The 14,147-nt window shown below is 32.7% G+C and overlaps 2 protein-coding genes across 3 annotated transcripts; one reads left to right on the forward strand and one right to left on the reverse strand.

The window, feature by feature from the left end:
* Positions 1–3,442: 3,442 nt before the first annotated feature.
* LOC104882731 (disease resistance protein RUN1) lies at positions 3,443–4,781 on the forward strand. Its single transcript, XM_010666991.1, has 2 exons — positions 3,443–3,846; positions 4,715–4,781. The coding sequence occupies exons 1-2, from the start codon at positions 3,443–3,445 to the stop codon at positions 4,779–4,781; spliced, it is 471 nt and encodes a 156-aa protein (XP_010665293.1).
* Positions 4,782–4,982: 201 nt separating this feature from the next.
* LOC100855105 (disease resistance protein RPV1) lies at positions 4,983–13,442 on the reverse strand. 2 transcript variants are annotated; one of them, XM_010666963.3, is made up of 7 exons: positions 12,805–13,442; positions 6,786–7,869; positions 6,369–6,683; positions 5,943–6,276; positions 5,611–5,786; positions 5,410–5,525; positions 4,983–5,292 (listed from the first exon to the last, which is right to left on the reverse strand). In XM_010666963.3, the coding sequence occupies exons 1-7, from the start codon at positions 13,293–13,295 to the stop codon at positions 5,091–5,093; spliced, it is 2,718 nt and encodes a 905-aa protein (XP_010665265.1). In that variant the 5' UTR covers positions 13,296–13,442; the 3' UTR covers positions 4,983–5,090. The 2 variants fall into 2 exon arrangements, with proteins under 2 accessions (XP_010665265.1, XP_003634561.1); XM_003634513.4 differs by having other exon boundaries at positions 4,983–5,525.
* Between the last annotated feature and the right edge of the window lie 705 nt (positions 13,443–14,147).

Here is a 14,147-nt window from a genome sequence, read left to right on the forward strand (position 1 = left end):
TAATCTATAAAAACTACCAAGCTTTGTAATTAGATAACAAGAAAAGTGTCATAATTAATTTCTAAATCATTGGTGAGAAGAAGAGTAATTACTGGTCATCAACATGGCACTTTTCCTGGTTTGCATCCGCTTCATGGTTGGAAAATGCCTCTTCGTAACTTCCTGATTGCTTCCGAACATCCGATGGATTCACATGGTAGAAAACTGGTAGAACCATTGATTTTTTTTTTTCTTCCATTTGCTCCATGATCTTCACAAGTTCATTTAGACACCATCTGGAGTTGGCATAATTTTTTGAGAAAATAATAATAAAAATCTTGGACTCTTGAATAGCCCTTGAGAGATCTGATGCAATATCTCCTCCTTTCTCAAGTTCTTCATCATCTCTAAAGACTTGAAGTCCATATGCAACCAAAGTTGTATAGAGATGATCTGTGAAATTCTTCCGGGTATCTTCACCTCTAAAACTCAGAAATACATGATAACTATTGCGGATACAAGTAGAAGAAGAGGCTCTTTGAATGGTAGATGAAGTCATTTGTGAATTGCTGGTGCGAGAATTACAAGAGTTCGGGGAACAAGAGAGAGTTTTTGGATGCTCAATGGGCACTGCTCTTGGCCTTCTTAAGCAATTTTGAAGTTCTCTATGCAACTTCAAAGAAGAAAAGGGTAAACCCTAAAAGTCAATGGGCACTTGCTGCCAATATTCTTAATTCTTTTTGTCAAATATATGCATACTTTTCTTCCACAATTCACGTCAACCCATCGAGTGGCAGACAACAAAAGAGAAGAGGGTGTGGGGACCAAAACATTATTCGTCAACTTATGTACTTTAAGCAAGGACCAAAACATATAATTAAAATTTGTTAAAATTTTATATATTTTAAAATTATTTAATTTTTATATAATAAAAAAAAATAAGTAAAATGAGTTTAAAAAAACATATAAAAATAATTTATTAAATTTGAACCTATATTTTATTTTTCTCCATTTCTTCTTTCTTATTTTTATTTTTATTTTTTTTCTTCAAATTTTTCAAAAATCAAACATAACTTCAAGGGTCAATCATATTAAATTTCCATCTAATTTTGATGATTAAATTCATTTATCAATAATTTTTTGTTGTGATGTTAAACATCAAACCACACCCTCTTTTCCTTCAAATTCCCTCTCCTCTCAATCATCCTCCATCTCTTTCCCTCTTGTTTTTTTACCTAAAGACTCTCATTTCCCCTCTAAAACTCCTCCCCTTACCGTTCGTATCCTCCTTTCAAAAGTTAGCCTTCCTCCTCCCTTTGTACGAATTAATATCTTCCCCTAATCCATTCATATCCTTTTTCGTTTCCTTTTATCTTCTTCAAATTTCCCTCCCCTCCCATAAAAAAAAAATTCTTCTCCATTTGGCTTTCTTCCATTTTTTTTTTTCTTCCCATTTTAGATCGCGTCGGGGAGTTGGTGGAGAATTTTTCACATGAATACGTGTCACCAACATGGAAGATACGGAATTCCAACTATTTTAAAATTTTCAATAGAGGAATCATTGTGCTAGAATCAAATCCATACAAAACTCAAGAAGAATGCAATTTTCCAGGTAGTTGAAACCTCAATTTGAGGTGTAAGGACAAAATTCTAAATTTTTTCATATTTAGTCCTTCTTACCTGCTACATACATTATGGAAGTATGTCAGGACAAAATTTTATCTCAAATTTCAAACTATATGATTACCAAACCCTTTTCTTTTAATGCAACATGCAACACAGTTGAAGACAATAAATCCCTTAGAAGTTCGAAACATGGGATTAGTGATCATGCGGAACATCATGACCATTCTATTCCTACAAGTCTTGCACGTATCCCAAGAAAGAATGAATAGTAATGATTAGGAGCCAGCTCTCTGAGAGAAAAGTTCATCCCTATCCCTATCCCTATTTCGGACTAAAATTAAATTAAATATTAGAAGTACACTACAATTAGATTTTATAATTTTAATTTTGTTAATGATGGTATTTGTCAACATTGATTAGTGATTCCCATAATTTTTTATCCACCTTTAGATTACAGGATCAAACCAAACCTCTCTTCATAAAAAAAAATAAAAAATAAAAAATAAAATAAAATGAAACATTGAGTGATCAAATTGGTCATCTCCTAACCACGTCATCACAGAGTTAGGAAAATAAATACGAATATAGAGCATTATAAATGTATTATTTAACCAAAGAGGAAGATTTGGACACTCTCAAAAGATTAGGAAAATAATACAAAATAAAAAATAAAAAAAAATTATCAAAATTTCATCACCTTAACCTAATAAATGAAGAATATAAGAACACATCTTCTTAAAGATTTCATTTTTAAGAAGCATCATCAAACAATAAATGGTAGGAAACTAATTAGAAGACTATACAAAAGTCAGCTAGTATTTATAGGTTCCCCTAAATAAAGTAGTTAGCTAAGATCCATTAATCGAATAGTTTTTAATTCATATTCTTATTTGATTATTGAATTATTGATCAAATTGCACTAATTTTCACAGCCGTTAACTTTAAGGATTTGTGAATATAAAGTTTGGCCACTATATATTACCCATTGAATATCTTGATACCATCCATATAACTGTTATATCTTAATTATGAATTAATTAAATTATTTTTTAATATAAAAGGGTTCTATAATGGTATGAGCCAAGGTGAAAAAATAGTAATATTTCAACTAATTTTAGAGGATTTTTCTTCATGACTCAAACTCACTGGATTTGTTTTTTTATTTTTTTTTACCATAACATTATTGTTCAAATTCAAGGTGGCATCCAATTCTATCATCCTAAGCCATCAAATTTTATAATATTTTTTCCATGTTGTAATATTTTTGTAATATTTCACATTCAATTAAAAATTCCTTAAATTAATAATTGGGTTGTTGAAGTTTGACCAATTCAAATTTATATATTTGTGGTTATTAAGAAAATAGAGTTTCATGGTAAACAAGTGTTTCGCCCCATTTTACAAGAAGGTGGAGATAAACCCATTATGAACAAAAATTAAGAAAATTAACCAAACAGTGGAACACAAAATGCTTATTGAAAAATTCAGCTAACTTGCCATATATCATATCATTTTCACTTGATCAAGCCCTCTGAACAATTAATTAATTCATATTTTCCTTCTAATATCTAAATATATACAATGCGTATAATACTTAATTTACACAATGAAGATGAAATAAAAAGAAAAATTAAAATTCAATGATCCAAACCCAAGATTCACGAAGGACATTTTGGTCTTGCAAGATTTTTTGCTACAGTTGATCTGAGGATTCACAGGCAATTAAACTTTCTTGATATTGTTAAAATATTATTGGAGTCGTTGACCTTATATTGCAAAGGTCAATCATTCATGATATGTAGAGAAATCTCCAAACTCTTGTTCATGCACTTCATCAATGGCTTACACTAGTGCTCAAAAAGCTTTCTGTTCCTCGTCAACTTCTGTCTGTCCATGGAGGTACGATGTTTTCCTGAGCTTTAGACGCAAAGATACCGGTTTCAACTTTACTGATCACCTTTATACCACTTTAGTTCACAAAGGCATTAAAACTTTCAGAGATGATACACTTAAGAGAGGAGAAGAGATTGCTCCAGAAATCTTGAAAGCTATCGAGGAATCAAGGTTTTCTATAGTCGTATTCTCAGAAAACTATGCTAATTCCGGATGGTGCTTGAATGAGCACGTGAAGATCATGGAGTGCAGGAAAGAAATGGAACAACCGGTTGTGCCAATTTTTTATCACGGAGATCCATCCGACGTCCGAAAGCAGATGGGAAGTTTCGGAGAAGCATTTTCCAGGTATGAAAAAGATTCAAAGGAGAATGTACAAAGTTGGAGGTAAAGATATATAGAAACAACGAAACAAGGCCTTATCTTAAAGACATTAAACACATCAAAAGATAAAGCTCATCAGAACAGCCCACAATTCACTCTCACACTGAAGATCCCCCCACACCAAAGCCATAATGTCACGGACTTAGTCGTTCACTAAGCTCGTGCGGCACTTAGGCAAGTCAAGACGCTTGATCTTGCTAAGTCAGCCTTGATCCCCAATGCTTAGCTTGCTCGGCTAAGACACTCGCGACTCGAAAGCTTAAGAGCTTAGTAGGCAACTCCTTAAAGAATGGAAGCTCTTATTAACTCAAGAAAGCCTTTACAAGTGCTTGGATGCTCACTTGTTTGGTGCCTTGGCCAAATGAGGCCCTCACCTATTTATAGGCACCAATGGAACTCTCTAGAACCTTGGAGGGTTCCTTACAATTCATGAATATTCTAGAATGTCCTACACTATTCTATGTATAAGCCTATATACAAGAGACTTCTAGATTTCTTTAGAAAGCTTTGGACCCTTCTCATGCCTTCTACCATAGTGTAGAGTTGTGTGGACTTCTCTAGGCATTTCTAGAACCTTCCACACTCTTCCCACTAGTGGCTAAGTGTGGATGTCTCCAAGGGTCTCTAAAAGCTTCTTACCTCCTATATAAGCCATGGGGAGGGTCATTTGAAGCATCTTGTGACAATAAGCCCTTACACTGCCTCGCCCACAATCCCACTCTTTTTTCCTCTCCAACGAATGCAGGCAAGATATCTGCAAATAGGAACATAGCTCCCTTTATGTGACCATCAATTGATCTTGAAAATTAAGGAGAAAACTGGCCAGCTACAGGTGGAGGAGAAAGTCCAGTGCTAATTTGTGGATTCTGGCTGTGGGAGTGAGGGAGGCAGCACCCTGATTAGTAAAAAGGGTGGTTTTCAGACAGGCGATAACTCGTACCGGCAGTGGAGATGATCACTTAAATCCTCAGGTCAGTGATGATTGCTCAATTTCAGATGAATCAATCTTTATAAATTGGTGGAGAGAAACAAAGGTGATATCCACAGAGAAACAGACTTTCTTAGAAAGGAGTTTATATGGATATTTTGGAACATTCAAATCAAACAATCCAAAAGTTTTGGAAGCTGGATGAAATATCATGAATAATGGAGTTATCAACGGAGTATGAGCCATAAATTCCATTTTCACTGGGTTTCTTACCCAAACACTACTTGTATATAAGGCGAATAGCACACTTTTTCACCACACAGTCAAAGACTTCAAATGAAGCCTTAATATGATTCCATTCTTTAGGATGACATCTATCAGCTCGAGCATGTGGTCGGTATGCCAACCACACGTGCTCTGTACTGTTGTTGCCCCATTCTTGATCTGACTCTGGAAATTCATCTACACTGTCCTCGCCACAACTGTAGAAAAATGTGAAATTCTTCAATTCACACAATATTTCAGGATTTAGCTGAGGCCTTTCAGCCTGTGGTGCAAAAACAAGGCACACGGCAAATCCCAAGAGGTCATCGTTGTACCGATCAGGATTTTTCAGCTTCATAGTCACTGAAGATCCCGTCACCTTATGGGTGACCCAACAGTCTGGAATTGTATTCCCAGGAAGAACGATAGAAAATGCAGATTCCGGATTAATCTGCCATCAAAATTAAAGTTTATCATGAAAAAGAGAGCAAAGTTCTGCCTTGAAAATAACAAAGTTTAACAAGGGAGAGAGAAACCTTGATCCTCTGTAAAATGGATGCTTCTAGTCTGGTGTTCCACGATAAAGTTCCCATAGAAATGCAGTTGTATGCATCTACTTCTTGAATACTTGAAGGAAGCTTTAGAATTTCTTGAAACCTCTTGCAATGCCCCAAGTGAAGAATTCTTAGCGCCGGAGGTAGAATGATGACTCCTGGTATGATAATAAAGTCATTTCCAGTTAGATTTAACTTTTGCAATGACAGTAAGCATCAAAAAATGACTGGGGACTGCCCTATCACATAGATGGCATTTTCTTAGACCTAATAGTGTGCGAAAACCAAACAAAATAACAGTATCTTATACTCACTTCTATAAGTTCGACTTGCCTTCAGGTTTACTGAATTTTGCCGTTCCTCCCTGTCACCTAGCAATTTCTCAAGTCTCGAACAACCCGTGAGAATAAGAGTTTCAAGAAATTTGAATTTACAAATTCTCTTTGGAAGACTCTTAAGCCTTTTGCAGCCTTTCAAATTCATCAAAGAAAGCTTTTTCAGATTTACAATAGATGGGTCAACCTTAACCAAACTTCTACAACCTTCAAGAACCAGTCTCTCCAAATTTGGCATCCTTGAGAAGTTTGAGATGGTTTCCAATTGTTGAGAGTGACTAAGATCAAGGGCAATTAAATTTGGAAAATGAATCTGTGAAAGAAAGCATTTTAATTAAGAAAATTAGCTTCTATTTACATCAACGCTCATCTTAAAAGCAAGCATTTATATATATATAATCATACCTCATCCCCTTTAATTTGTTTTAGGCTGCTACATGGCATGTTGAGTTCAAGAAGCTCCTCTGCCTCAAAGTTTGAAGGAAAAGAATCTAATTGGTATCCATGCCCATGGAGATACCTTAACTTATCATATGAAGGAAACGTAAAGTCTGTAGAAAAATGCACTTTATAAGTCTCTTTGTCATTAACACATCCAGAACCCAAGAAGACCTTTAGCAATCTGAGTGCATCCATTTCGGAAAAGGCTTCACCAGAAAATTTTTTGTCTTTTGATTTGGATAGCTCTAAGGATATGCCTTCAATTAATGCATGTATCCCCTACAAGAAAGAGCCACAAATAAGTAAAGCAAATTTCATGTGTATATGTGTCAGTATTTTTTTCTTAAGCTATAGACATTTAAGAGTGTATATGGAAGGTACCTCGTTTCTCTTCAGTACGTGTAGGATTTTATTATGATCCCACAAGCGGCAAGGTTTGCCTGGTATCTGTGCCTGTTTGTTAGCAATTTTCCAGGCCATTTCTTGTATTGAATTATCCATCCATAACTTTCCTTCCGAAATTGTTAAGAGGCACCTATTGCTTAGAACTTGCACTCCTTGTTTAGCAGAGAAATCAGGTTTCTCTAGTATTTTTGTAACAAAATCTTCACACTCCCCTTGAAAGAAGCATGCAACATCAAGGAATATATCCTTTTCTTCCTCAAGTAGGTCCTCATAACTCACTTTCAAAAACTTACTATTTACATAAATTTCCCAATTCGCATCTTCCTTGCCACGTAGATAAGAACCCGCAACTTTAAGCTTTAAAGGATTATTTTCACAACGAGCCCTTATATTATCTAAAAAGAGAAAACGCTTAAATGGAGATTGTTCTTCGGTAAGGGCGTGGTGACACAAGAGTGCTAGAGCTTCAAGACCATCTAATTTCTTAAACTCATAAGACTCATCCACTTTATGTCGTAATAACAAATGTTCATTTCTACACGTTATAATGATTCTACTTCCTTTACCAAACCAATCATGTCTTCCGGCTAATAATTCCAATTGTTTCTTATCATTTACATCATCAAGAACAATAAGAACTTTTTTAGTACAAAATTTGCTCTCCATCAAATTGTCCCTTCTAAGAAGCATTACTTTTCGACCTCCTAATAGGATATCACAAAAAAGTCGTTCTTGTAAGCAACATAGGCCATCCTTTTTGGATACCTCTCGAATATTTGCAAGAAAACTAGCACCATCAAATTGACAAGAAATTTCATCATACAAAGCTCGGGCAATAGTTGTCTTCCCTATTCCAGCGCTTCCAAAGATCCCAACCATGAGAACATCTCTTGATTTCCTCCTAATCCCATCCATGCTAACATCTTCTGATTTCCAAATCAACTCTTTTAATTTTTTCAAACGGGATTTTTTATCAACTAGGCCATCCTCAACACAGTCTTTACCTATTATCTCACATATCATATCTCTAGTAATGGTCTTAACAACATCTGCCTCGGGCCTGCATATATAAAAGTATAACAAATTAAATTGAGACAAGTGAGAAGGAGCTATAAAAGATAAATAAATAATCATGAAGTAGAGGTTCGTCTGTGATGGATAGGTCTAGTTCATAAAAATAGAATTACGGATAAAATATTGAATCATATGTTAGAGGGATGTCATCAACTAAATGAGAATATTTAAATATATTGAATTTCATTATAACGTGGATAAATGAAAATGACGTACTGAATGTAGCTTTTGATACATGCTTAGCAACATAGAACTGCAAGCTGAAAGTGTTGGATGTTAATGTTTAATTATAATGAAGTTACCTAATGATTTGTATGGATAACTTCTAATTCAATGTAACAAGCTACTATATTGTTTTCCAAGAATTTTAACCTTAGCATTTCTATCATCAAATCCAACAAAACTATAAAGAGAGTATGTCCATTAACATGTTTTTCAGAATTCTTTTTCAATGTTATTTTCTCTTGTTATAGTTTCATCAACTGATTTCCAATGTACTAGGAGATGCTTTTCTCAAATCACCAGGTAAATCTCAAATTCCTTTAGTCATGTCCATTTTCTGGTGGACAGACATACGACCGAGTGTTACTATCAGTGGTCATTGACTCTTAGAACTATTTTATTGTCGTGAAATGTATGGTTTAAATCATTCCTTTAGTATTAATGTCCATATGTCAATTGTTGCATATGATAATTTTCAATTTTCTCCAATTCAATAATCCTCCGAACTTCTAATTCAATTTGATTTTGTCATAAAATTTAAAATGAAATCATTTGGATGCATCCCATGAAATTATATCCTATCTTTCAAATTTGATTTTCCAACAGAAAACTGTCTCATCAAACATTACCAAACATAGGTTCAAGCTATCTTATAAAGGATGGAAAATTCAGACTTAATGAATCCCAAGTTGTCATTAATTAAGGATCCAAGGGATTGCACTAAACCATTTTGTGTATGAATATAGGCAACAAAATTCCTAGTGTTAATCTCAGTGGACATGCAATTTGTAAGGAAATTAATATTCCAAACACTAGATTAATAAAGTCATAAAAATAATGTGGAAATAATAACTAAATGAAGTAGACAAAAACAACACACAAATTTACATGGTTTACCAAAAGCAGGCTATGTCACAGAGCTACTGCAGATCTTCACTATAAGGAGAAAAATAATCACAAGTGTTTATGAGCACTCATTCCTCATAAACCCAAAACCCGATTACAACCAAGAGAATAATAATTCTCTAACTCTCAAGAGAACCTCACTTTTTCACAGAGTTGCACCACTCTTTTTTCTCTCAACTCTAGGATAATTAGAATGAGGAGATGAAGTCTCTATTTATAAGCTTCTACCACCACTAGATTTCCATGTAAACCACACACTATTGCCAAATATATCAATGGCAATACACGATTTTGATTTGGCCGTGTTCATAATTTCTTTATCCAACATTCTTTATATGTATCATACATGTACACATAAATGGTTGTGAGATTCTTTATATGCATTCTGTGACCTTAAATCAAGGACTTCACTAACAACACAATTCAATGCTAGTTTGAGATTAAATTCACTACTATTTTCAAAACATAGTATCTTGATTCACCCTATAGATTATCTGACCAAGGTGTTAAGATAGGGCCGTTGAAAGCATGAAAGATGTAATAAAAAAACTTCATTAATATATTTATTTATTATGATTTTTAGTTTCCTTCAATCTCCTTAATTGCATTAATTACTTATATGAGAATTCATACTTGTATTACATGCATTATATATAACTTAGGTTCAATATGATTTGCACAAAAAATCCAATTCATAGATTCCTTGCAAAATAATTAGTTGTTCAATGTTGATCCATGAAATTAGACAATCTATCAAACATTGTAACGTGTCACCTCCTAATTGGAAGGATGACTTATCTTTATCATTGGGATGTCTTTTTCATGATGAGTACATTAGTATGTATCGTTACACATTGAACAAGACTTATAATAAATCATGATATTGGATACAAGGTTGTCATGATTCACTAATTTATTATATTGCATAGACTCTCAACTTTGAAAGAATATTGAGTTAGTGATGATGTCTTTAGTGACTTTGACCTATGAATGAGACTCTAAGATGGTCATATATTCTCTAAAGATTGGGTCATTATTGATTAAGGCAGGTAATAATAGATATTCTCAAGATAGGTACTATGATATTTTATGGAATTGAGACAGTGCATCATCTAATTATGTATCCTAAGAACTTGTGATCATATAAACAGTGCTCATAATAATTTCTGAAGTGGAATTTGACGTATGTTCTTAGAATATGTCAATTGATTTGATCTCATAATAGGAGGATCTAACACTCAAGGATTTTAGATATAATCTTGAGAGAGGTTTATAATATCCACTTTGTTAGATTACAAACACTAGTTTATGAGAAGTTTGCACATAGTCGATTAATAGGTCACGGATTCTAACTTCTTGTTTCGATGTAATTTCATAGAATACTGAAGTGCAATTGACTCTCTTTAGTGGAATCTTGAGTCAACTTTAAAATTGAATTATGAAAGAACCAATATTTTCATGGGTCTCAATGGTCCTTATTCAAGCTCATAAACTTTGTTGGCACAAAGACTTCAAGTTTTATAGAAGATCAACCATTTATGTGTATAAGATCGTTTAGGTAAAAACAGAAAGTTACACAAGATTTTTTTTATTAATTAGTTTTAGCTCTTCTGAATTCAGTTAAGTAATTAATTGGAGAACAATAGAGTTAATTAATTAATATCTAGTTGACCATATTAAATAACTCAAGCCCAAGATGGCTCAAGTCACTTAAGCCCATAAGAAGAGCTATAGAAACCCCCTTGGAGATTTAAAGTTTCAATATTGTGGACCATTGCTTTCTAGAGAGTCTCAATCCTCCTCTCCCTCAAGAAGGTTTTATAGTCATCCTACACAAATGTTCAGAGCTAATGAATGACGGTAGTAATGAGTAACTTCTTCGTTTTGATTTTGATCCAGGAACATTTAGATCAAAGGTAAGTTTTTTAGCCTTAGATATACAATTTTGTTATATTTATCATTTCCATTGAATAAATTCAGTGTTCTTATGTTATTAAAAAGCATCTGCCTATGATTCAAGGGCTCTTCAACACGAACAGTCTAGAAAAAGGAATAATATTGCTTATACCAAGCATAAGTCTTTTGGGTTAAGGAAATTCTAATTCAACATATATGTGATTCTTAGATCTAAATGTTGTGTGGTACAAAGTAGAAGAAAATTAAGAATGTTTCTAATATATGTTTCCTATTAGAATAATAGTGGTAATATAAGGATATTTTATATTTATTCATAATTTTAATATAATATCAATTTTTCTATGATTATTTTTAAAACAAAGAGAATTTCTTTGCATTTGTCATGTATAAAAGGTCATCAACACATTTTCTCTTCCACAGCCTTCAATTAAATTTATAGTATTTAATATGGTAGTTACATTAGCTTTATCCATTGTTATTACATAAGTTTAGGAAGTATCCAACATCTCAAAGGATTTTGTATTATTATTTTTTTTTAATCCAAATTGTGAGGTACACGTTTTCCTGGTTCATTTTGTAATCTGTTAGCAAATGCTTTTCATGGATCAACAAACGATCTTGATTTCAAGTATAAAATATTTGAGACATGGAAAGAAATAAAGAGAATGCGTGAGCCATACTAAATAGCATTAACATGAAACGCTACAACTAATATCAAGATTCTCATTATTAATTAATGATTAATTTTCTACTTAGAAGATGTTTGTTTTTTTAACTTTTTATTGAAAGAAATTTATTTTCGAACTTTAAGTAGTTTATTTTCCTATTTTTTATGATTTATTATAAATTTTTTGTTAAATACAAAAAATCAAAATATTTAACTTTTTCTAAATAGAAAAAAAAAAAGTAATATTGATTTTTTTTTATTTTTTAATATTTAATAAAAATAAAATATTATAAAAACAAACCATTTAATACTTAACGTTAAGCATAAAAAATTCTATTTAAAATAAAAAAAATAGAAAAAAAAAACCTTCACCTTAGTTCTTTAAGGAAATTAATGCCATTATGACTAAGGTCTAATCCATCACTATTGATTAAGTTAATTTTTATCTTCTTCTTTTAGTTTTTTTTTTCCTTTTACTTTCACGGAGGGTTGGTAAAGATTGACCTATTTCATGACTGTATTCTTAGGAAGCTTGTAGAGGGGACTTTGTTATAATTCTGATTTTGAAAATTTAAAGAATGATTGCTATAACTACTGCCTCATAACCATGTCCTTGTCCTGGAATTGTTTAAAGATTTCAAGTTTATTACAACTGGGTTTGGATGATACTGTAAACAATTTTTTGAGATACAAAATTCTGAGGCAAATTTTGAGCTATAAGAGCCTGTAACGCAAAATTTTTAAAACCCTGCATTCTCTAGCACTGACTCAACACCACCAGCGCCATGTTACCTGCTCATCGCAACCAACAATATCCTGTCCATCATCTTTCAATAATAATAATGCACCAATACAATCAGGGTAGATATAACAAATAAGCAATAATGATCAAAGAAGCAAGCAATCAAGGTATCCATTAAGAGCATCACTACAAGTATGTGCACTTTTTATGCTTTTTTATCTTCAATATTAAATCTTAAAACGCCCAATATGTTCCCCTTAAATCTATGTCCAGGGCACAACCATTTATACAATACTGCTCATAATTAAAATGAAGAGATCAAATGGATAGAGAAATGGGCTTCCACGAAATCATGCGGAAAAAAACTTATACTCAAATGGCCCAAGTTTTTTGAGAGTAATAATAGATAAAATCAAGTCAGCTAGTGAGAAAATACGCAGAGGGAGATGAAGAGAAGGTATAGTTACTCTTTATCTATATGATATCCAATTATATGGCCTGCTTCCTTCAAGGCAGTCCTCCATACTTGTATTCGCTCACTGTCTTGGTTCGCATCGTTTTCATAAGCTGCGAATGCTTCTCCATAATATCCAGACTGATTTCGCACTTCGCTTGGATCTACATGGTAGAAAACTGGAAAAACTTTTCGTCCCTTTGCTTTGCACTTACTGATCTCCGCGAGTTCTTTTAAACACCACTTGGAGTTAGCATAGTCTTCTGAGAAAATAATGATGAAAATTCTTGATTCATGGATAGCTTTCAGAAGTTCTCCTTCAATCTCTTCTCCACGTCGAAGTTCTTCACTGTCTCTAAAGGTACGGATTCCTTTGTCAACTAAAGCCGCGTAGAGATGGTCTGTAAATCCTGTGCGGGTATCTTCTCCTCTAAAACTCAAGAAAACATCATAACGCCATTCAGTAGAAGAAGAATTGAGAGGAGAAGAAGGTATTTGATCCATGCGGAATGACAGTTTTAGGCTGGTTGTGCAAAACTTAGAGATTAAGCACAACTTGTCAACTGAAGAACTAGTAAACAAGACTTGTGGAGAGGAATACCTTGCACCATGATACACACGCTTACTGTGATCATATGTCCTTTTCCCCTTATATTCTGATATTTTTTTCATTATATTATCATTTATTTTAAAAATAGTTGAATCCATGGGTTTGGCAAATTGGCAACTCAACTATGACTCATGTTTTCTACCAGAAAAACTAAAAAGGTAATAATGAAAATACACAAAAATAAATAAATAAATAAAATAAAGATACACCTGCTGTAAAATCAATCACATAAAATTTTCTTTGACTATATTTTATATTTTTTTACAATTTTTTAAACATGCATTACAAAAATAAAAATAAAAAAGCCTGTAAAGAGTGAAAAAAAAATGGCGGGTCTCATTTGTTTAAACCACTTAATCTTTCAATGTTTTTATTATCAAATAGTTAAATTAAACTTTATACTTAAAACTTAAATAATATCAAATATTTTACATTTTGATTAATTCAACACGCTCTTAATATTAAATGCTAAAATTTTTCACTACTTAATTTTTAATTTTATCAAATACCCTTACATCAAATTAACATAAAGGGCATTATTTGTTTTGAGATTAAATATGAATCAAAAAGAAAAATAACATATTTAAAAAATCATCATGTGTTAATTATTATTTCAAACATTCAACCTTCGCAGATAAGTATAATTTTGAACCAATTATATGAAATTGAAGAGCTTAAGTATAATTTTCCGTTCTTATTTGGTTACTGTTAGCCCTGTTTATTCCTTTCATCAGGCTACAATTTCT

Source organism: Vitis vinifera, chromosome 18, assembly GCF_030704535.1.
Source record: "Vitis vinifera cultivar Pinot Noir 40024 chromosome 18, ASM3070453v1".
Lineage (NCBI taxonomy): Eukaryota > Viridiplantae > Streptophyta > Magnoliopsida > Vitales > Vitaceae > Vitis > Vitis vinifera.

Bases quoted from the DNA above. Each gene is read 5' to 3' on its own strand.
- LOC104882731 (XM_010666991.1), top strand. From the start codon at position 3,443: ATGGCTTACACTAGTGCTCAAAAAGCTTTCTGTTCCTCGTCAACTTCT. The intron at 3,847-4,714 runs GTATGAAAAAGA...GGCCAGCTACAG, and splicing joins TTCGGAGAAGCATTTTCCAG to GTGGAGGAGAAAGTCCAGTG.
- LOC100855105 (XM_003634513.4), bottom strand. From the start codon at position 13,295: ATGGATCAAATACCTTCTTCTCCTCTCAATTCTTCTTCTACTGAATGG. The intron at 5,787-5,942 runs GTGAGTATAAGA...TTATCATACCAG, and splicing joins GGCAAGTCGAACTTATAGAA to GAGTCATCATTCTACCTCCG. The intron at 5,526-5,610 runs GTTTCTCTCTCC...TTTTGATGGCAG, and splicing joins CCATTTTACAGAGGATCAAG to ATTAATCCGGAATCTGCATT.